Below are 24926 nucleotides of genomic sequence, written 5' to 3'. Positions count from 1 at the left end.
GGGAGAGGGAGCATTCTTTGGGGAGAAGGGGCTCAAAACTCACACACCTGCACACCCCTTTTGCTTTGCTTGAAATTTCCCCTGTCTCCACTTTATATCTGCTTGGTGCAACCAATGTTCTAAGACAGAGACTGTTGCCACAGCACCCTAAAAAATGCTCCCTAAATATTGTAGATAAACTTGCCAAAAATTCAGAGAAGTGCAGGGCCAGCACAGCCAGTAGGCAGGGTGAGGCCGCTGCCTCGGGCGGCGGAAGTCCCCAAGAGTACCCTGCCTGCCCTGCTGCCAGAATTGGCACCAATTTTGGGCAAGATCTCACTCAAAGTTGATTCCAATACCAGAGGTGGGCAGCACAGGCACTTCCTGTTTTGCCACAGGTGAAAACTGCAAAATCCAAAGAACTACTACGCTCCAATCCACACATTAGTCCAGGAGGTGGAGATCAGGACAGATCATATAGGAATTTGCAGACAAGTCAAGCATTCCTATCTAAGGCACATACCACTGCTTGCTCTTTTATGGTGAAGCACAGACACACACACACACTCACATACTTACATGGCTCCCTGGTAATGAACTGAGGTAAAGTGTTGGGGGTGGCAGGAGTGCTTGGATTTGGTGTCCCCACTAATTTGCTCTTGGCCATCTTCGTGTTGGCCTTGGCGAACTCTAGCCGGAGCGTCTGGGGAATTTCTGGGTCAAAGCGGATTCCCTTTTTGCGGAAAGAGAAAGAACGAGAGTTAGTTCTTCCTGCAGCGATATCACGGTTGCACTGAAAGTAACGGACAACACTTAACTGTAATAGAGAAACCTTTTGTAATAGATAAAAGACATAATGCGGGGGGAAAGGTGTGAGTAAAAACAATGTAGAGTGGAGGGAAGTAAGTCAGCTTATGAAACAATGTAATTTCTGTATTTTTCCATCTATAAGATGCCCCCACGTATAAGATGCCCCCTATTTTGGGGGCCTCCAATTTAAGAAAATGGGGAGAGATGGCCCCCATGTATAAGACGCCCCCAAATTTTGGACATTATTTTTTAGGGGGGAAACCTAGTCTTATACATGGAAAAATACGGTATTTGATTTGAAGGTTATTGTGAAAATGTTTGAATAAAATATTATATGCAATTTTTTTTTTAAGTAACAAACAAGACTGCATACAGCATGAGAATACAATAGAAGCAGCATCATACAAAGCAAATAAATCCAGAAAGAGGAGCGTGGCATCAGGTCTGAAATCAGCACCAGGCACGACATAGCAGGACCCAGAAGTATTCCGGGAAAGTGGAAGCGGTGGGCAGCTTCAGCCAGCACGTCATTTCACAGTCTGCCCTGGTAAAAGAAGCTTTTTATATAAAAAAAAGAACAAAATGTTCCTGGCCCACCACCTGATAAGTTTTACTGGGGTGTGTGTGCGTACCAGGGCACTTTGCCCAGGGCACCCTCAAACATGGTGCCAAGTCTGCATAACATCCTCCTGAGAAATGCAAACCCAAAGCCGCTGCCTTAAATAGGCATACGACAGAATGGGGTGGGAGGAGGCATTCAAAAGGCTCCGTAAGAGAAAATGATTCGGTTAAGAAGTAGCATTTCTTCAGTTTAACCCGCCACAATTTCAAGAAGGATTGTGACAAACTGATTCACGAGAAATTTACGGGCGTATATGGCCTAGGAAACAAATCCATTACTAAAAGGCTGAAGAAATTAAGACATGTTAGCCTATCAGAGATCAAGACCAACTTTTCTCCCTGTCTAAAAGGGTATACAAATGCAGAGAGACATTCACTTATGTTACCCATCGGGAAAATATATAAAGATCCATAATGAAGGTGTACAATATTTTCCTTTGGAGACTTTCAATAAAATATTGGGGAAAGACACTTCTAGTCTTTTGAGGAAGTAGGTTTCAACAGGATAATGCTAATGATAATATTTACACCCCATTCATCTGGCTGAGTTTCTCCAGCCACTCTGAGTGGGGGATGACAACAATAATTTAATAATAATTTCATAAGTCTGTCCAATATCCTATAAGCATTGCTATCCTATACAGGCAACTCCAAACATTCTGAATGTTTATTAAAACTGGAGACGAACTAATTGTTTGTTTAGTGCATTGACCAAAAAAAATTAAGTGCACCTCCATATGGTGTGCTGTCCAGGATAGAATCAGAGCTGCAAGCTGTTCTCTGTATGACTGCCCCAAACATAAGACTCAGAAGGAAATGACACACCCTATACTTTCCAAATTTTATTTTTGTTGGTCTTAGAAACAGGACACTACTGTTTGAACCTAATTTTTCTATGCATCACTACAACATTGCCAACAGAACGCTGCAACTTGACGTGGGTGGATAAGACTGATGTCATGAATTCAATTAACAACAAGAGAAGTGGGAGAAGATAAACAAGGCCTATGAAAATGTGAATCTTTAGGGAGACGGACTCTGGGAAATTAAATATTGAGAGAAAACTTGTGGGATGAGGCAATAAATAAAGCTTGACATCTTCACTCTCATTTTTAATTAAAGGCACACACAATTATGTTAGCTGGGCTTGCAAATTCTTGAAATAAGCTACAGACAAAAATAAAGAGTCCATTAAGGTTGTGGGGGAAAACAAGCAGCTGTAAGCTTTGGTGTTCCATTACGCTGAACGGAGGAAAAGAGGCAGGAACAGTTGCGCCACCAAAGCTCAGTATGGAAATCCCATGTATCTGTACCCCAGAAACCTCTGGAAACCTGGAAATCTGGAAACCTCTGAACCCAATCTGCCCATTGTAGTAATAGATAGCAAAGGGTCCCTGATGAATAAATCATAACTACAACAGTGAGGCAGACACTTAGTGTGATTTAAAATACAACCCACACCCAACTCACACCAAAGGCATTTTTTTATAGCGTACAGAATTCAATCATGTGATTTCCCCACTTGCAGGCATACAGGTCAGATACAGGTTTACCCGCCTGAAAGAGAACTAGCCCCACAACAATCGATTTGCAGAGCTGACTGCCCCAGCAAGAGATGCTTCCAAAGTATTGTGCCAGGGAGGGCAACATAGGGAGGGGCCATATCTCCATGGTAAAGCAATGCTTTGCATGCCAAGTTTGCAGGTCCATTCCTGGGCATCTCCAAGACCTCTACCACAGATAGATGCTCCCAGTCAGGAGAAGCAATGCTGGGGCTGTATGGACAAACAGTGACTCATTTCTGGGATTATGGCTGCCTACTAGCAGACAGTGCATGTGAGGACCATAGGATGTGTAAGTCCAAGGACAGAGCTCCTCCTTGAATGTGTACTGCTAAATGAGATTTCATGTTGGGTCTAAAACCCAATAACCCATCACCCATTAAAAAGACTACCCTGTTGGTACCCTCTAATTAGCTATAATGAGGCAACATCTAGCAACATGTTGCTCAACTCTCTCTTGGCATTCACCAAGGGACACTAAGCTTTATTTCACCTGGGTCAAAGACCCAGTTTGGCGCACACACACTCATGTGCATTTGAGTACAAACACACATAGGCTGGGAACCTCAATGGCGCCCCTCTGGAGACTTCACCCGGGGCACTAGCTAATTAATTCTACAATACAGATTAACATCAGCTTCAGCCTTTAAAAGTATTGAAAAGCAACATCAGGAGGGCAGAAATTGCGAATGAGAGAAGGCGACACCACTTTCCCCCTGGAACTGTCTCCCCACAGCTGCTTCCTTCCGAGAGCCAGTGTGGTGTAGTGGTTAAGAGCGGTGGACTCGTAATCTGGGGAACCGGGTTCGATTCTCCGCTCCCCCGCATGCAGCTGCTGGGTGACCTTGGGCTAGTCACACTTCTCTGAAGTCTCTCAGCCTCACTCACCTCACAGAGTGTTTGTTTGGGGGGGGGGGGAGGAAGGGGAAGGAGATTTGGAAGCCGCTTTGAGACTCCTTAGGGTAGTGATAAAGCGGGATATTAAATTCAAATCCAAACTCTCTCTTCCTCTCCTGAAGACAGACAACATTTACAAGAGAAACGTGGGCTTGAAATGTGTCCCATGTGGCAGTTTGGGATTAAAAGGTGGTCCTACTGTGCTCTGTTTAAGGAGGATCTTGGGTCCTGCTTCTGCAAAGATTCAAGGTGACAGATGTCACAGAAAGAAGATGGCAACAAGTACAATCAAATTACACACATTAACACATGGAATGGTCACCAATGGAGATCTGGGAGGGAGGAGTCCAGGGGCAATAGATCCCAAACCAGGCTGGTGAAGTGGGCGTCACTGCCTCACCTCTCAATCCAGTGGCTATCAGCCCAGAGAGATGTGCTGATTTTCTAGAGAGCTCACCACCACCACCACAAGGAAGCATTCATACATAACAGCGTGAAATGATACAGTCCAAGGAAAAGCGTGGTTGCTTCTTGATTTGGCTGAATGTGGCAACCCTTCCGTCATAGAAAAGAGGCCTGAGCCAACTGTGATAGAACATTAACTTTTCACAGTACAACTTCACCTTGCCTCAAGATGCATTGTTCATGCCCAGTGAAGCAGTGAGGCTCACATGTGTTGTATTCTAGGACCAATATTATTTTAATGCAAACTGAAGTACGTATATGTTTTTTAGCAGGCCTTAAAACATGGGTGGGCAAACTAAGGCCCGGAGGCTGGATCCGGCCCAATCGCCTCCTAAATCCAGCCCGCAGACAGTCTGGGAATCAGTGTGTTTTTACATGCGTAGAATGTGTCCTTTTATTTAAAATGCATCTCTGGGTTATTTGTGGGGCATAGGAATTCGTTCATTCCCCCCCCCAAAAAAAATACAGTCCAGCCCCCCACAAGGTCTGAGGGACAATGGACCGGCCCCCTGCTGAAAAAGTTTCCTGACCCCTGCCTTAAAAGTTTCCCTGTTCACTTTAAACCAGGGGGAAAAACCTTGCACCAGCAAGTAAGAGTCAAGAAGCTTGACAAAAAATTACAAACCTAGACTCCCTGGGAGTCTGAGCTATTCAACAAAAAAACATCAGTTTCTTGTTCCAAATTAAAGTTCCAACGTCCTTTTAAAACCTCAGAAGTTTAAATGACCTAATTTGTTTGGCAGCAAAAACTGGGGCCATAGGCTTTAGAGCAAGTCACATTCCTAAAACATCTTTAGTATCAGCACCATATAAGGCAGTCTGTATCCTGCTCTGCTTCACTCTTATCCCCGGAGATTAGCAGGGCCAAGAAGACATTGTACATAAAAAATGAAGACAGGAAAACAGACTAGGGAACCAGAGTACTTGCTGCATGCTTTTTATCCTAGTCTGAAAAATTGTTCCCTGCACTCAAGATATTTTTGCTCTTGAGGGTCATCAATAATGAGGTTAACTCTGTACACACAGAACATAACTATATTTCGCGGCAGCTAACTCCCCTCCCACCCCACACAAGACAAAGAAACAGTACTTTAAAACGAACAAAAATCAGTGTCAAAGCGAAGACATTGTACTCTTCAGGAATGCTTCTCCCCAGTAACAAGGTGTTGCTGGGGGAGATCAGTTTTGAGGGAAACTCATTCCTCATATGCTTGGAGACACACTTCTTTATAATACTGCTTTCCTGAGTACTGGGTACAACTTAAGGATTGCCAATGTGTAGAGAGAACTCACATATGAGTTGTCATCACTTGACAGCAACGACAGCAAGAGATTATCTTCACATCTGTCACATCCGGAATGGATGGGTTCCCCCCCCCCCCCAGCACAGGGCAGCTACATTTTAGATATCTGTCTGTATTCATCCATAACCTGATGTTGACAAGATCAATGAGCTGCATTGTTTTCAACTCCATTATCAGGCAAAATTCCTATGAGGTAGCCTACGCAGGAACATTTAAAAGAATAACTTGGAGCAGTTTCACAAACCTAAAGCCATCTGCGCTTCTCATTCAGTGACCCAGAGCCGCAGAAAGCTTAGTCATGTATAAGATTTACTAAAATCAATGGGTCTGAAGTCAGTCACGTAGCAAAGACATCCCCCATCTTCTACTGAATGTATTTATTTATACTAGCATTGGCATCCCGTCCTCCTAGTCCAGGGGTCTGCAACCCGCGGCTCCGGAGCCGCATGTGGCTCTTTTACACCTTTGCCGCGGCTCCGGGGCAGATACTAGCGAGGGGAGGAGGCGCATTGTGCGCCCCGACACTCCCCACTGTGGTGGGCGCTGTACTGGCTGTGACGTCGCATGGGGACGGTGCATGCGTTACGATCCTGTATATATAGCATTAAGGTAAGAAACAATATATGCAGTGTTATATTTGTTTTAAATGTCGCAATGGTTTTGCGGCTCCCAGGTTTTTTTTTCTTCGGAAACGGGTCCAAGTGGCTCTTTTTGTCTTAAAGGTTGCAGACTCCTGTCCTAGTCCATGGGTAGGCAAACTAAGGCCCGGGGGGCCGGCCCAAAGGAGGATTATACAAGTTCATGAAGGATAGGGCCAATAATGGCTACAAACCCCAATGGCTGTATATATCTAGTCCACCAGTTGCAAGAGACTGCAGGAGGGGAGAGTGCTGCTACGTTTGGGTCCTGCCTGCAGTTCCCCATGGACATCTGGCCAGTGGCGGCCCCTGGTTGCTGGACTAGATGGGCAGACTGGCCGGATCCAGCAGCCTTTCCTTATAATCTCAGCGCTCACGGCACTACTCAAGGCAACTAACAACTATTAAATTCAGCTATAAAAAAATATAATATGCTTAAGACAGAGACAGGCACATCAGTTAAACAAAACCAAGAAATAAAAATCTGACCTTTCAGAAAAAAAGCTAGCACAAAAATAACAGAGGGGCTGACAACCCTCACCAAGCAGAGTTCCACAATTTAGGTGTGGACACAGAGCAAGTTCCTTTCTCTCGATGCTTTTTTTTCTGGGGGTACTCAAGGATACACAGTACCAGCACCTTCTTTTCTAGAACAAAAGCACAGCTTTCTCTAGTATCCATCAACTGAGTTGGGACGCAGAGAAGGGCTCCTCTATCAAACTCAAGAGCATGGGCAAGCTAGTAGTATACTTGTGTTGGGGAGTCCTCACCGGTGCTATTTTTCCAGAAAAAGAGGTGCCAGAACGCCTCCCTTGTTCTCTTATAATGGCAATGGCGCCACCTGAGAGGTGCCAGAACAGAGTTCCTGTGAGTTCCAGCTGGAAAAAAAGTCCTGGTCGTCACCATGAATAGCCTGTCAGCCTGGGAGGAGGTGAGGTAGAAAAGAGAGAGACAGGAAAGAGTGCATTGGACGAAGGGCCAGAGAGGCTGCAGAGAGACAGACACGGAGAACCGGCATCAGAGGGAGTTGGTTGTACTAAAGAAAACAAGGCTCTCTCCTGTCACATTTTATCCTCACAAAACCCTGTGAGGTAGGTTAGGCTAAGAGAAGGTGACAGCCCAAGGTCACCTAGTGAGCTCCATGGCTGAGCAGGAAACTGAACCCATGTCTAGGACCCAGGTCCTACCAGTGGCGTAGCGTGGGAGGTGCAGGGGGGGCCGGCCGCACAGGGCGCAACATCTGGGGTTTAGGGTTAGGGGGCACAAATCCACGGGCTAGGGGGCGCAAATTACTTGCCTTGCCCCGGGTGCTGACAACCCACGCTACGCCACTGGGTCCTACTCCAACACTCTTAACCACTATAGCAGACCTGCAATGGAGATGGGCTGGGGCTTCTTCTGCCTTGCAGAATGGTTTGCAACTATTTCACGAGTAGCAGAGGTACGTAATAAAATAAAAGGAAATGCATGGAAGCTTACTTAGTTTGCAAGCCGTATGCAGACTGAAAAGTTTGTATTACTTTTGCACGCTACAGTGGTACCTCGGGTTAAGTATTTAATTCGTTCCGGAGGTCCGTTCTTAACCTGAAACTGTTCTTAACCTGAAGCACCACTTTAGCTAATGGGGCCTCCCGCTGCCGCCGCGCTGCCAGAGCACGATTTCTGTTCTCATCCTGAAGCAAAGTTCTTAACCTGAAGCACTATTTCTGGATTAGCGGAGTCTGTAACCCAAAGCGTATGTAACCTGAAGCATATGTAACCCGAGGTACCACTGTATTTGTTTCTGTTCAATGTACAAGGCATGCACCTTTAGTTATGCAAACCTGCAGACAGACTAATTCAGAGCCATCTGAAATCAAGATCGACATATCCCTGCCTGCTTACTCAGGTGGAGAATTCATTCTACAGGACTGCAAGTTCAGTCAAAAGACTGTAAATTTCAGGCAAAATACCTCAAGGCAGTGTGTTTTTTTTCAGGGGGTACTCAAGGGTACACCTTTTTGTTGTTGTTGTTGTTGTTAAAAAGTGTGATAACTTCATGGTGAATACCGGCACCTACTTTTCTAGGGGGGAAAGCACTGCCACCAGGGATCAGAGATATGCTTTAGCATTTTGCATATGGACTGGCAAACAGAACCCCAAAATTGTTTATTAGGATTCTGTACCTAAGGTGTGAGTGTAAGATACCCAGTCAAATCTCCTATAAAGAGAGATAACTCCTCACTACAGATATAACAAATTGGGTTCTTAAGCTATGTTAGTCCTCTTCTGAACTAATTTCCATCCTCCTGTACTGAGAACTTTAAAAAGCCCTGTCTCTTTCCAACACATTTTAAAGGTACATTAAACTTGGCTGAACTTTGTTTGCACTCAACAATATCTGAGCAATCTCACTGGCAGAACACAAAAGGGAACATCTGCTCCACCTAATGCCACCTGAAGGAAGACGAAGGCATTCAGAAAAATCACACAATAGCGTAATATTCCTGCTCCTCAACCCTCGCATAGAAGGGCTATTTTCTGCCCTGTATAATCCATGACTAATAATAAGAAAATTCCCCTTTACTATGATGGATAGAGGATGGTAGCACAAAATGCAGGAAAGTTTTTACTTTCTTGCAAAATCCCTCTCACTGGGGATTAAGCTATTAAGTCAAAATACTAATGCAATATTCTACCGGTATTTCTCCCCATCTACACAGGTGAAATTAAAACACAAACACTCAGGGATACTGCTCCCTCCTGTTTTTGGCAAAGCAGTGTCTGAGGTGATGTTTCATCCCTTCTCAACTGTGGCTCACACTTGCAGCCTGTTTGCTTCATTCCACACAACGCAATGAGGCCTCTGAAAACTGAGGTGGCCCCTGTATGTACAGTGGTGCCCCGCAAGACGAATGCCTCGCAAGACGGAAAACCCGCTAGACGAAAGGGTTTTCCGTTTTTGAGCTGCTTCGCAAGACGATTTTCCCTATGGGCTTGCTTTGCAAGACGAAAACGTCTTGCAAGTGTTCTGATTTTTTTCCGCTCCCCCCCTTTTTCTAAGCCGCTAAGCCGCTAATAGCCTTTTAGCCGCTAATCCTTTAATAGTCACTAAGCCTTTAATAGCCGCTAAACCGCTAATAGCGCTAATCCGCTAAGCCGCTAATAGGGTTGCTTCGCAAGACGAAAAAACCGCTAGACGAAGAGACTCGCGGAACGGATTAATTTCGTCTTGCGAGGCACCACTGTACAGCACTTCCTCATTCTCTTGACCCTTTCTGGTTAAGGCCTGGTTTCAGCACTAAGACAGATCTGGTCTTGTTGGTGGGTGGATCTCAGTTATGGGAACCAGGCATTCAGCCTGTCCTGGGTGGAGCAGCACTCTCCCTGAAAGAGCAGGTATGCAGTCAGGGTACCACTGAAAACCCTGGTGGCATCAATGGCAAGGATTGTCTATTTCCAGCTACAGACAATTTACCAGCTACAGCCAACTCTGCCATCTCAGCTAAGTCCAATCATTCTAACAACCGTGGTACAGATGTCCACATCCTTGATGGGCTTCCATCACCTAACTAAAACACATGTATTTGGAGGTCTTGGGTTAAGCTTGCTCTGGGTTTAAGGATTGCCTGCACTATAGTTGCTGCTGCTGCTGTTAATTTTGGACGATTCCAGTTTTAAAACGTGGTGCAATTTTATTATGTCGGGAACTGCTTCGTAACAATACTCTGCACAGCTTTGCCTCGTGTTTTGTTTGTCGTCGTCCCCACCACTCTCTTAAATTCCTATGCTCTGTTCTTCACATCAGTGAGTATTTAAGGATCCCCATCCGCAGTCTCAAGTGCCACACGGCCAGGAGGCCTTCCACCACACTGTTCTGCTGCTACTGCAGCTCTGCTATAACACAACCCAGAAGCTTTTCATATGGCACCAATACTCACATTCAAAGCATTCTTAGCAGCTTCTGCTTCTGAGCGACTGTCGAAACTAACGAAGCCCACCGGCTGAAAGAAAAAGAGAAAATCAGAGGTTAGGGGTGGGGAATTATTGTTGAAGGATGAATAAAGAACCCAGGGATAGGAATATTCACACTTCAGTGATTAAAAAGTTACATACTGCTGCAGCTACTGTAATCCACTGAATTAAAAGATTAATCAAACAGAACATTGGTGATTATCAGTTTTAAGTGGTGAGCTTGGAAGTACAAGGTATAATTGCCTCGTTTTTATGGCTATTTTGTGTTAAAAGGAAATGAACACATTAAGGTTTAGTTTTCCTTCGGTTAAAAGGCACACACTTTATTATCTTCAACCTGTTGGCAGTTCTATAACGTTACTGTATGATGCTTTTGAAAATCTTTGCTGAACTCCACATAAACCCAAATAATGTTTAATAGCCCACAAGACAGCCAAGGTGAATCTAGACTGAATACAATCAGGAGATTTATGGTGCTTGAAACTCTGTGCCAAAAATTCATACCATCTCCTTAGTTTAGAATTTCTCACGTTAACCATACACCGCTGACATTTATGTTAACGATTTCACTGTGTATTAGGCTTACCTGCTTAGATGTGAGTTTAATAAGAGAGCCTTCATAACCCTGCAGGAAGAAATAAAAATTACAGCCTGGCCAAGATAAAATTTAAGATCAATGCTAGATAAATAAATGTGAATATATAAAAACAGGATACAGTACATTTTCCCCTGAGTGACTTGTTATTTGGCTATACTTAGAAACAGCAAACTTTAAGAGGAAGGTTTGTGGGAAAGATGCAAGATATTTCATTTGGCTCCAAGGCAGAAGTCTTATTAACAGTAGGAGCTGAACTCTCCTTCTCTATCCCAACTCCTACAGGTGGGCTTAGCAGCATGGTTTAAGGGTGCTTATTCTTGCTGGAAATACATGTTGCCTACTGTTCTTGTTTGAGAAAGAAGCATTAAACAAAAATAGCAAGCCTGAAAACCTTTGCACATTTACTTAGAAATAAGCCCTTTTGAGAGACCACCTTGGCCGTAAGTCCTGGAAGACCTGCTCCTTGCCTTGCAGTTATTTTTCCAACTGGTCTGGGAGGGCAGGGCCCGGACTGACTCCAGCTACAAAAGCTGAGGCTGCTGAACAGACTCTTTGGAGTCTATTTGGAGTTTTTTGCTGTTATTGATATTAATTTTTGTATCTTTTTTTAAAGATCTTGTTACAGGTTATGTGGAAATTGTTGAATTTGGTTGTGTACCTTTTGATGTTTTATTGTTTATGACTACTTTGGTTATGTTTGTAGTTATGTAACTTTTTATGTTGTAAGCTGCCTTAAACATGGTTTTAACTTTGGAAAGGGAGCATGCAAATAAAATGATTGACTGATTCTAAGCACAGTAGGGCTTCCTTCTGAGTAAACATGCGAAGCTTTGCATTGTAAAACCCATCCAAACTGTGAATTATTAGAATATCCAGAATTTTACATTAGTACTTCAGTATGGCTGTGGTTTTGTTGCTTGGGTACAAGCTTTTCCACTGCAACTGGGATCACCACACATCTGAATGCCCCCCTTCTCATATAAACACAGTGACCAATCAGAAGCCTCAGGGAACAAATGAGTATGGCAAATTTGCACACAAGGCAGAAGACGAGAACCTAGAACTCTTTGCCCCGACATCACATGTGCAAGGAGGGTGGTTTAAAAATATATACACATACACAGTTGGTGGAACATTCAAACGTAACATATCTGCATTCTTAAATCCAGGCTTACTATATGACTACACTGGATGTTTAGAGAAGTTCTTTGGGTTTTTTTTTTAAAACTCCTTAAAAGATCATCAACATTCAAGTCTAGTGTCTACTTGCAGATGTAAATAAAGGGTGATACAGATTCTGGGATGGTATAAAATAGGGGTGATCAAATAGGAGTTTGTGCGTCGTGGGTGTAAGAGACAGAGAGAAGGCCAAAAAAGGTTAGCTACCCCAGGTCTAAGAGGTGTCCACTCTGCCCAAGTAAATATGGGTGTTTGAGGATTTCATGTAAAAGATGAGGAAAATTTATATCCCTGCTCTGCTAGCAATAAAACGAACATAGCGGATAATTTGCAAAAGCAGGTTAAAGGGAATGCTTGTGGAAGGGAATCTTCAAATAGCTTTACTAGGAAAGCTAATGATGCAAATCTTAAGCAGCTAGTGAGATGCACACCAAAGTGTGTGTGTGTGTGTGTGTGTGTGTGTGTGTGTGTGAAGTAACCATGAGGATAGGCAGAAGCTGAGAAAGGTGGGGCAAGTTCCTGTCCCAGATTCCCTATCCAGGTGGCTTTGTTCTTCTCATGGGGCTCTACATCTTCTCTTGCCCTTGGGATGCCTTTCCCTCTGTCTCTGCTCCCAAAAATCCCATGCTGCCTCTCCATTTTCAATTTCAGACACTAGTTATGGTAGGTCCTGCTCAAATTCGTTCTTGACCTGTTCGCTTCCAGGCCTGTTGAGCATGGCAGGCTTCAGGCTTTCCCCCCTTTCTAAATGTGAGGTATGCTTCTTAGGCATGCAAACAGGTCTGACGGAAGGGTGGTGTAATGAATATGGGTTGCTGGTGCGTAAGTTGCCACCTCTCCTGGCTAAGTTGGCTTGTTAAACCTTTCCTGTCTGGACAGCCCTTCACTTCGTGGCTGCCTCAGTCGCTAGCAGAATCCGTCAGTGGGCGTTTCTTAAACCTTTTCCAGCATAAAAGTTGTTTGACGCCAAGTCTCCTCCTACTCTCCCTGCGCGGAAGTCTTCTGCGCAGGGAGGGTGTGGGTAGCGGAGGACCCGTGCTCTCCCCGCTGGTGTCCAGCGAAGAGTCCTGGAGCCCTCTCGCCGATTCCCCCATCAGCCCCTCTATATCCCTGGTGTTGCGCTGATTTCCTTCCCCATCTGCGGAGCTGCCTCTCTCCCTGCTGGGTCCTTCTCCAGCATCACTTGAGAGCCTTCCCTCCGCCTCTGGCTCCGATGTCAGTTCCCTGACAGGTGGGGATAAGAGTAACAGGTCACAAAGCCACTGGTGGTTTTCTTAAAGCAGCGGGAATCAGGGCTATCCTTGCATGCAAATTCTGCAGTGATGGGACATTTGCGGTGTTCCCTGGAAGCAAAAATAATACTTATGGGATGTTAAAATCATTACAGATTATGTCTGTAAGACCCAGAAACTCAAATTTAGTAGATCAACAAAGGTAAAGGGACCCCCAACCGTTAGGTCCAGTCGCAGACAACTCTGAGGTTGCGGTGCTCATCTCGCTTTATTGGCCAAGGGAGCCGGCGTACAGCTTCCGGGTCATGTGGCCAGCATGACTAAGCCGCTTCTGGCAAACCAGAGCAGCGCACGGAAACGCCGTTTACCTTCCCTCTGGAGTGGTACCTATTTATCTACTTGCACTTTGACGTGCTTTCAAACTGCTAGGTTGGCAGGAGCAGGGACCGAGCAATGGGAGCTCACCCCGTCGCAGGGATTCGAACCGCCGACCTTCTGATCGGCAAGTCCTAGGCTCTGTGGTTTAACCCACAGCGCCACCCGCGTCCCTTCTAGTGAATCTATAGTCCAATTCATTTTCTGTCTGAAAATGGGACACGTGCACATTTTGACTTTGATACAGAGGGAAACATAAAAGTAGTTGTACCCCAAGACATGCCACCTGCTGGGAAGCAGGAGGTACTTCAGCATTAGCTAGCCAGATTCAGTTTGCAACATACATAATGCCAAGACACTAATGTGTACTAAGGAAGTCTGGAGTTGGGACATTTTTACATCCAGTAGTTAAAACTTGGAAGATGGGGTTTATTTCCTAAGAGAAACCAGCACTGCAACAGAAAATAAACCAGGCTGGGCTGCGGGAATTCTGTTGCCTGGACTGGGAGCTGGAGGACTTCCAAGAAGCAACCAGGAATACGCATGCTTATGAATCCTTACTCCAAATCCCTACCATCATTAGAGGTTAGCATTCACAACTTTAAACCCTGATCACACCAGTATGCTATTTATAATCATTCTATTCATGGGCTCTTGGCCAACTTTCACTTCATGGGAAAGTCATTGTAGCCAAGTTTTTATTTGAAATAAGATATCATGATAGACTGCATCCCAACCTTTTTCAAAATCCAGATACTGAGGAGCATCGTCTGAATTTCTGTCTGCTACTCCAGAAGAGGCAATTACATATTATTGTGCCGATTTACCATTTATGACAAACAGGAAACGAACCACAAGTATTTACGCAAACAAGGACACTGGCACTTCAGTTCCAAGTTCAATAGCAGGGTACCTTGAATGGTCTGAACAACAAATAGAGTTCCCGGGGCTTGATGTCCAGAGGCAGGCCGCTGACAAATAGCGTTCGTACCTTTAACAAAAACAAAAGCGAAAAGGGCACACGTCAAGAATATTAAGGCAACTTAACCTTCTTTTAAAAAATAATAATAATGAAGTTCCAAATAGTAGTTTCTTCAACCTTTAAAGTCTGTTCACAAAAATGACTAGCCTACCTGCCCAAACATATCTTGTTAGCTGTATATGACAAATCAAGAGGAAGTCTGTGGAGAGTGACCTGAACTCTTAATTTATAAAAGCTTCCCATCTCTGAGCACAAGGGATTCTTACTTACTGCAGGTAACCTGGAAGGTCTAAACCTTCCTTATAAACACAAATATGAAAATGGCTTCAAAGTCATCCAATGGCAATGTTTCATTTCCCCAGCCCTGTTTGTTAATTTCAAATAATAACTCCTGCACATCCTGCAACATTAAAAAAAAACCCAACAGAATTACACTGATACTAAAGCAGTTTCTTCTGCACTGGAAAGTGAGTGCTGGTGGATCACAGCCATATTTCGCTGCAGTCATCACTTCAAGCTTCTCTCAACAATTATTTAGCCAGAAATAAATAAATGTTTACCCATTAAAGCAGCATTAACCCCCCCCCCAGCTTTAAGCAGATGACTTAAAAACTATCGCCAAGTGTTGGCTTCCTTGCATATGAAGTAACGCAGAGTTCTGCAAATCCGGAAAATTTATACCCGTAGCAATGTAAAATGCTCTACCAATGTCTATATCCGCATGCAAAGTTACTTAATAATGCTATGCAAGAAGAAAATGTATGCTGCAATCATGTACTCTGCTTCAGAAACGGCCTTAGCTCAAGAGTATCTTTGAAAACATCTCCCACAGAAACCTCTCTCTAGCCAAAGAACATCTGGGAGACCCTGTTCTGCATACAGCTCTTTATGATGTCAGTTTATGGGCTCCTGAGATAGGACTCTTTAATTGTGGTGCCAAGAACTGCTTCATGTCCTCTCCAGGAAGGCTTGCCAGGTTATCCTTCTTAGCACTCAGAGGCCTGGTGAAAATCTACCTATTCTATCAGGCTTCAAACAACTAAGTAACTTCAGGTCCATAAGCTTGTTAAATAATGCATAAGCTGCTCCTTTCAAAATACGTTTTTCAGGCACAACTGAGCCAGTATCTCTTCATTCATGCCAGGCCCTAATGAACAGATTCCCAGGCACCCCTGTGGTCTTGCATTTTCTTTTCGTTCTCTCTCCCCCTACCTCATCTAACCTTGTTAAGTTCTTTTGGACTTACTTGCATTGGAGTTACTACATTTCCTCTGACTTTGGAAATATCAAGAAAGCATTTTAAACTAGAATTTAATAGGCTGTTCCTTTTTTGGCTACACACAGGGCTTTTTTTCAGCTGGACCTCACCAGAGCTTAGCTCACCTCTCAAGTGGGTGCCATTCTATTTTTTTTCTCCAAAATTTTTTATTCATATTTGCACATATATACAGGAAAAACATAAACAAAAAATCCACCACATACCTTATACAAATTATATCCACTTCACAAATCATAAATAAAACACATAACTGAGTTAGTCTCAACTGAGCCTTGGACTTCCCTCCACTCCTTTGGTAAGTATCGAATAAATTATATAGTCGCGTACTTTTTAACTCTTTTACATAGGCCTTTCCCGCTGTTAGAGTTATTTCAACCCCGCCAGTGTCACCTGAACTTTAGATTCCATATACAATAAATATTTCTTCCAATTGTCATGAAATTTCTGTTCGTCTTGGTCCCTTAATCTTCCTGATATTCTATCAAGCTCAGCATAGTTTATCATTTTAACCTGCCACTCACTTATGTTGGGTATTACTTCTAATTTCCAATTTTGTGCTAACATAGTTCTTGCAGCTGTCGTGGCATATAGAAACAAGATCTTATCTTCTTTTTTAATTTCTTTACCATTGGGTCTAAGAGAACAAGGGAGAAGTTCGTGGTGAGCTCCAGCACCTCCTAGAAAAATAGCAGCGGCTGCAAATCACCTTGAGCCCTACTTTTCATTACAAGGGACTCATACGTTTTATAGATAAATAATGAAAACTTCCTATGCCAAGTCACAGCGTTTCGCAATGTTTCTACCCTATCACTCGCACAAAGGACCTGCTGTTATTTAAGAAAGAAGCCGGCTGTCAAACAAGTCCTCTGTTTAGGGCTCTGTCATCAGAAAGCACTCCCAGCCTGTTTCCTGGTGTCATAATTTCCACGGGTTGCAACCAATGCTTTGAATCTACTGTACAATCTCCCTTAAGCTAGAAATGCAAGTTTATTCCAGACTCATAAAGAGCTGCTCATATCTGACTATGCAAGATAAAAGTGCCCAACTGTTGTTTGTCCACCCCTATGCTTCACCAAACCAAACATTAATTTTCTGAAGCATGCCAGAGGTCCTGAAGGATTAGGAAGGCACTGATCGGCACATTAGGCAGAATATTTCAGCCTGGCTGGTACTGTTTCCCATTAAGAGATATGTGCTTGCTTCAGCTTCGTGAGGAAATCAGTACCAGTTTGCCCCAAAGCAATGTGCTGCTTTTGATTCAGCAAATATGAAATGAGTGCCCACTCCATAGCCTTCCACTCTATTTTTTTCACATCTCATAGTAGGAAGAGGAGGAGAGGTTAATAGCTACTCTTTTTCTAATATGTTCCGGGGCAGAAAGAGACTCTACCGTCTACCCCAACCAATCAAAAGTTGGCCAAAGAAAGTTTCCTGCCCAGGATAACGTAAAGGTAAAGGACCCCTGACAGTTAAGTCCAGTCAAAGGTGATTATAGGGTGCGGAGCTGATCTCGCTTTTCAGGCCAAGGGAGCCAGCGTTTGTCCACAGACAGCTTTCCAGGTCATGTGGCCAGCATAACTAAACCACTTCTGGCGCAATGAGACACCATGATGAGTGCCAGAGCACATGGAACAGTTTATCTTCCCACCACAGCGGTACCTATTTATCTACTTGCACTGGTATGCTTTCGAACTGCTAGGTTGGCATAAACTGAGATAGAGCAATGGGAACTCATCCCATCGCGCTGATTCGAACTGCCAACCTTCCAATCGGCAAGCCCAAGAGGCTCAGTGGTTTAGACCACAGCACCACCCTTGTCCCTCTGACCAGGATAATATAGACTCTGACCCCAACATCCCCCCCTCTCTCTCTCCAACATACACATACCTCTCTAAACAGACATCACCAGCTGTCCTGAGACTCTGCCTTTTGCCAACTATAAAGATAATCATTGAGGATTCAGTAGGACATAAAAGAGACCTCACAGAAAGGCACTTTGATGGCTAGAGGCAAAGGATTTTGTCATCCCAGACGTCTGAAGGCAGTTCGATAGAAAGAATGCTGCTTGTGGTGTGTATACTGGTACAAAAGTTGGGTGCCTCCCCCTCTCTCCGACGAGCGGTGGCAAGTGTCCAGGGGGTTCCAGGCACTCACCCAGGGTCTGGGTTCCTTTGCAGAATTGAGACATGGCAGAGACTGTTGTAGCTTTAAGAAATATGGTTTGTTTGCCTATTTACACCTTCAGTCGGCATGAAGGGAGTCCAGATCTTACAGAGTTTCAAGAGGCGACTGTACCCCACAGCACTGCAGTCACAGAGTCCATGGCATCTCTCCCAGTCAGCTTTCAGCCAGCCTGCCCAAGATGAATCCCAGTCCTTCTTCTCCCCCCCATCTTCTTCCCAGAACACCTTGCTAAAAAAACTTCTCTTTTCCTGTCACCTCACATCCAGTTACCCTGGCAACCTTCCCAAACCCCAGCCTCTGTTTACACCTCAGGGCAAAGGAGGAGGACAGTTCTCTTGCAATGCCAATGGCCCTGTATTGTTTCTTAATGGCCCTAGCTTGGCCAGGTGTTTTTGGCTAGCTCAGGAATTCCTCTGCAGCTTTTATTTCTCCCTTCACATCCCAAATAATCAAAATGCTGCCTAATTTATATGACTTAGGGGGTCCCCCCAATCTATAACAATACTGTTTCCACGTTTGCCTCTGTGAAGATGGGTTTGGTAAGTATTTGTACATTCAGTCCTCCCCCCTTTAACACCTTATTTGACCATCAGCAAGAGAAGACTGTCCCCCATCTCCTGCCTTATGCAATTCCTTCATCAGGGCAATATGCAAACAACAGACCAAAACAGGTTTGCTCAAAAGAGGGGAGGCTCCCGACAGAAGGTGAGGACTTTTGTTTTCAGTTGGGTGCCTTTGTCTTCTCTCTTTTCTGTGCTAGTTAAGCAGGGTATTTACATTTAACTTGAGCCTACAGTTTCAGTCAGAGAGCACTTAAAACTGAGCAACAAAGGGTCTCTTCTGCCTTGATGTAATCATGGTCCAAATACTAAGTGACCCAAGTTCTCTTCTCTGTAAATAAATTATACAGTGCAAAGGTGAAATTCAAGCTCCATTGCTCTTTAGAAGCAAAAGTCTAGCGGCGTGTTCAATGGAAGAACACCAAAGAGAGATGAGATCAGCAATTAATAGCCTTTTAGTCAAGGGGGTAGGGATAGACTCCCACACAGCTATACTTGTGTAAGCATTCTTATATGCAGTAAGGATCCAGCTCTGCTGGCTCAAGTCAAGGAACCATGTCATCGGGCATTCCATCGCCAACAAGAGCCACCCACGTGTTTTCACAAAGTTTAAAATTAGGGCCCTCCATTATTGGCTCCCAGAACCTGGTCTTCAGGACTATGCTATCTCTCTACACTGATGCTCCATTAGTTATCATGAAGGATAATTTTCATTGACAGACCTTTCCCCCACGAATTTGCCTTAAAATTACCCACCACTAAGCCCATCTCAAGGGACACGGGTGGCACTGTGGTCTAAACCACAGAGCATAGTGCTTGCCGATCAGAAGGCCGGCAGTTCGAATCCCCGCGACGGGGTGAGCTCCCTTTGCTCAGTCCCTGCTCCTGCCCACCTAGCAGTTTGAAAGCACATCAAAGTGCAAGTAGATAAATAGGTACCACTCCGGCGGGAAGGTAAATGCCGTTTCCATGTGCTGCTCTGGTTCGCCAGAAGCGGCTTAGTTATGCTGGCCACATGACCCAGAAGTTGTCTGCGGACAAACGCCAGCTCCCTCAGCCTATAGAGTGAGATGTGCGCGCAACCCCAGGGGTACCTTTACCTTTAACTTTTTAAGTCCATCTCAGACTGTGGTTCTCGTGCCCGTAAGTTAATTACCCATCATGTGAAGGAGCACATCACAGATAGGGCTATGTGATATATCATCCAAAACCAGTTCGAAGTCCATATCATGATATCTATCAGTTTCATAATTTCTGACCTGGCGATATACTGTGAATCGTGATGCCTAGGTGTGTGCTATTCAAAAATCACAATGCGGTAAAAACCACGAAGCCAGCCAATGCCTCTATATAGCTCCACCTTTATATAGCTGTATACCGTAATGTTTAGCTGGCGATATATCATGATGTTGAAAACCAGATATCGCCCAGCCACAGGTATGGTTCTGCAAGATCCATTTCTCCCACACTACAGACTGAATCAAGACACGTGGTTCAGAAGTCTCCTTCTACATCCTAAAGTGTCCCTCACTTGAATTAGCCTATCTTTGCTATCCCAAAAACACACATTTCCAACTGCAGCCAGAGGCAGTCCAGCAACTGAAACCCACCACATGAACTGTTTCCCCCCTTTCCCCAACTCATTCCTGAGTGTTAAACACAGCAGCGTTCCAGTGCCTGAGCCTATCAGGATTCCTCAATTTTGTGAAGGCGTACACAAGGAATTTCAAAGCCTTCTAAAAATAATACATTTTTTCCCTACAAGTGCATTTTTTTGTTCTTCACCCTCTACCCTCCCTCATCTCTTATTATTCTTTCTGGTATTAATGAGGTATTCTGGCCAAGGGCAAAGCTGCCCCCTAAATCTAGCTTTTCCAGACATGTGTTATTTTCTAGAAAGCAAAGTATAATGTTCCATTGTCCTTAGACATCTGCCAGAAGTACAACAGAGACAGAAACAAAGACTTCAAATGCCTTTGGCTGTTTGCAATGACTTTTTTGTTATTATTATTTTTAAATAAAAAGACGAGTTCTTGTTTTCCAATAGATTTTCACTGAGAAACCAAGAATTTGCCTTTTGTCTGGCCTATTTTGTATAAAGTATGAGTTCAGATGTTGCCTAGGATCTTGTTCACTACAGCATCAAGCGGCCTCATATTCCACTTATTCAACTTTTTTGACTCCACCAAATGTAATGTATTATACCGAATAATAAAATTAAAATGAAGAACACATACAACTTGGCAGAGTAAGTTAATGTTAGTAAATAACATTGGTTTTGGAGGTTTATTAAGAGATTCTCTTCAGTTCAATGATTTACTCCAATTCAAAACAAGGCAGCTAATCTCTAAACCCTTGTCAATAATTAACAGCTGTGAGAAAGTCTAAATAACCCTACATGAGCAAAAGGCTCAATGGCTTCCTCTTAGTTTGGTCCTCTTCAGAGGTATCTGATATACCCTTATCGCAATGGAGTCAAACATCTTAAGAGGTTGTGTTCTGCTGAAGTCCACACAAGAGCCAAATGAAAGCCAGCAAGTAGCTAGTTCCAATTATATGATAACTTTCCACATGCACAAGCCCCGGTACAGTGGCACCTTGGTTGTCAAACGGCTTGGCTCCTGAACAATCGGCTCCTGAATGCCACAACCCCAGAAGTAAGTGTTCCGGTTTGCGAACATTTTTCAGAAGCCGAATGTCCGACGCGGCTTCCGATTGAGTACAGAAAGCTCGTGCAGCCAATCGGAAGCCTCACCTTTGTTTTTGAACGGTTCCACGAGTTGAACAGACTCCTGGAACGGATTAAGTTCGACAGCCAAGGTACCACTGTACTAGTAAATGGGCTCTCTCATCACCAACAGACATTTTCACCCTTAAGTCAGGGATATGTAACTGAGGCAGCCATATATGTCATGCAGTAAGGTAGGGTCACCAATCTAGTGTCTGCAGATCCCATGGCACCTCCAGGCAAGGGCTCCAGACCGTGAACTTTCAATCTACTACTACTACTATTGTTATTATTATTATTACAATGTATTGCACATATCTAAGCAACTGGATTCTATCTCCACCAAGCTCTTTGAGCAAGAATGGAAATTCTCCTTTGTGCACATTTGTTGCAACTGAGCCCAACATGAAAAGGTCACATTTCATTCTGCAACCGATGCCTGATTCAACAGGCATCTCTCCTCGCAGGGGCTCCTAGAATCCTTTCGACAGGGCAAAAGAGAATAATGATAGCTATCTGCAAGATCCCGGTTGTAATGATACCAAGGTCATGTATGACTGCCTAAAAAGGGAGCTCAAAGTGGCTTGAGAGCAGTTGCATCCCAACACACTTTGTGTCCCCAACTCCATGTACCATTGTGAAACATGGGGTAAGAATAAACATCACAAGCAACTATCCTTCTTTGTAACTGCCTTAAAAGCTGGAGCGGGGACCATACCATATTCAGGGTTCAAAATTAGCAGGTTGCCAGGCACATTTTGCACCTAAAGATTCTCCATTTGCGAGCACCTCAAAAAGTCTGGGTGCCGTTTTTCGTGCCTGGCTGACACTCAAGGATTACTGAAATGTGTGTGCTTTGAAGCCTCAAAGTATATGATAAGGATAGACAATAAGTTAAGAAGTTTAACAATATAGTAAAGAGTAGAGTGTTTTGAAAACTGAAGTATGGTGCCAATATTTTTATTGTCAACACCAAATTAAACATATATTAACTATTTCGGTTAAAAATGTGATATTAACAATGTGTCGCTTATGTGAATTGCGTATTAGTTCATGCTTATCAAAATCATAAATAAAAAGTGTTGCTGGCCAACACTCCTTCCCCCCAACATGGCGACTAGACATTCTGTTTTGGCGCCCAAACCCAAGTCCCAGGAGCCATTTGGTTCCTAGCTTTTCTATCCCAGTTTCTAACACTGACCATCTGCGCTGCAAACAGCTATAAAAGTGTGTGCTCTGAATGTTCTGAAGTGCTATGTAGGTACAAAATATTATTACAGTGGTGCCCCGCAAGACGAATGCCTCGCAAGATGAAAAACTCGCTAGACGAAAGGGTTTTGCGGTTTTTGAGCTGCTTCGCAAGACGAATTTCCCTATGGGCTTGCTTCGCAAGACGAAAACGTCTTGCAAGTTTGTTTCCTTTTTCTTAACACCGCTAATACAGTTGCGACTTGACTTCGAGGAGCAACTCATAGAACGCGGTGTGGTAGCCTTTTTTTGGGGGGGGGTGATTTTTGAAGCTTTTCCAAAACTTTTCCGACACCGTGCTTCGCAAGACGAAAAATTCGCTAGACGAAAAAATTCGTGGAACGAATTAATTTCGTCTTGCGAAGCACCACTGTATATAGAACCAACGTATTTGTAGTCTAGATATGCATTGCATTTTTTTGCTTCTCCAGAATTACTGGGTACTGTTCTCTTCGTAAAGTCTAGTCAAAGGCATTACATGAGTATAACAGTAAGCTACAAAACTGCTTGAACTAGCTCCAGTGCAATCTTGGATGGCCACTACAACAGAGTCCCGTACACAGAAGACTTTGTATTTGTGGTCAAGCTCAGGTGAAGACATCACTCATTAGTCTGCCCCTTATATAGAGACTCAAGAGATTGCTTTCTGAAATCTTTGTTCACAGAAGCAAGCAGGTACTAAGTTTGTCATGGCCTTTGGCTAGAACAATAAACTTACGAGCCAAAAAAGGGAAAAGGGCACAAGAAAAGTTGCACTAGCACATGGCAGAATCTGTACCGCACACTGCCGGAATGAGCTGCTTGCAAAGATCTCCATTAAAGTTCACCAGGGGACAGTGGAAACAAACCCCTAGCCTAGAGATTCCTGGGACTAAGAGAAGCTGGAGCCATGTAATCTCTTATAATTTCTTTGGCCAGGGACCAGAACTTTAGGACAAGATGTCAAAATCCCCATAAATGGAGAAAGGAGCCGATGCCAGCACATCTGTATATCAGCACTAATCTGAGATGTTGAGTTTCCAAGGGTTATGAGCACAGGGCCAAGTCATTTTAACCTGCATTCCAAATCCACATCAGATACCCGACACTGTGACATGCAATGCCTGGGGCCTCTGTTTATTTGCAATATTTAGATGTGGCTTCTATTTCCACTGGTGCTCTATGGACATGAAAAGTTTTGTTTGCAAACAATTCCCTTAATGGCCTCTGCACAGTATTTGACAGAAAGCTTTGCCTTGCGAACTTCCCAAACTGAAAAGCAGCCAACTTTCTATATAAAAATAGAGAAAAAGCCTACTATAGACTCGGCATACCAGACACAGTTTTGACACACCTGAAATCAGTGTGCAAGCAAAACATTAACCCTCCCTTCTGTTTAATGAATGCTTGCAGGACTGTCTTATAAAGAAAAGACCACAAAAATATTTCGTAGCCTGGCTGCCTATACATAACCATTTGTGACTCCAAAGTTATCTTTTCCCAGTTGCCTGCAGGAAATGTGCTAACATGCACATCACAGATAAACTGCACAAGTGACTATTCACAAGCCATTTTTAAGAGATTGTTTGCCACTCTGCAAACATGCTCAAGCCATATGGCAGGGGCAAGTGACATATAACTTCCATCATTCTTGACCACCAGCCATGAAGGCAGGGGCTGATGGGAGCTATGTTCCAACAACATCCCAGGGACACTGTGTTGGGTACCTCAAGAACACATCAACTCCAATGGTTGCTCTGACCAGGTGCTTGAAACACGGGCAAAAACATCTGCAGAAGAAAGGGAATGGAGGTTATGCCAGAGGTCTCACTCTGCCCATTTAAAGCTCTACAGAATGTGTTTGGGTGGGATGGGGCAGAGTAGACAACTTACAACAACCCTATAAAGTGAGCCAGGACTATCATACGAAAGTGCAACACTGTGACCAGCTGAACAGCCTTGGAGTCATTTTGGACTCACAGCTGTCCGTGGAGGCACAGGTCAACTCTGTGTCCAGGGTGGCTGTCAACCAGCTCCATCTGGTTCATCAGCTGAGACCTTACCTGCCTGCGCCCTGTCTCACCAGAGTGGTACATGTTCTAGTTATCTCCTGCGGGAATAAAAGGCAGAAGAGAAGAGGCATATACACCACCTTGAGCGCCTTTGACGAAAGGGTGGCATGTAGGTATAAGAAAGAAAAGTGTTCATTGAGCCAAGTGAGGCTGTGAATGCGGCAAACTGGTATCTGAATCAGAAATGGACCCAATAAGGAATGGAATGGAAAAGCAAGTCCAGACAAGGCAGATAAAGTGCTGGTAGGTGATTTAGTGGACTGGAAAGGTGGTGTTCAAC

At 44.0% G+C, this 24926-nt stretch overlaps 1 protein-coding gene across 1 annotated transcript in view; it reads right to left on the bottom strand.

Moving 5' to 3' along the window:
• The window catches only part of RBPMS (RNA binding protein, mRNA processing factor), a 79512-nt gene that overhangs the window by 29009 nt on the left and 25577 nt on the right, over nt 1–24926 (bottom strand). The window contains 4 exon segments of the mRNA XM_081176969.1: nt 559–712; nt 10197–10259; nt 10817–10855; nt 14528–14605. Coding sequence (XP_081033095.1) covers nt 559–712; nt 10197–10259; nt 10817–10855; nt 14528–14605 — 334 coding nt within the window.

This window comes from Podarcis bocagei (assembly GCF_964188305.1).
Source record: "Podarcis bocagei genome assembly, chromosome: 17".
In the NCBI taxonomy this organism is placed as follows: Eukaryota; Metazoa; Chordata; class Lepidosauria; order Squamata; family Lacertidae; genus Podarcis; species Podarcis bocagei.
The sequence above is the reverse complement of the archived record's forward strand: the minus strand, read 5'-3'. Positions and strand labels throughout refer to the sequence as shown.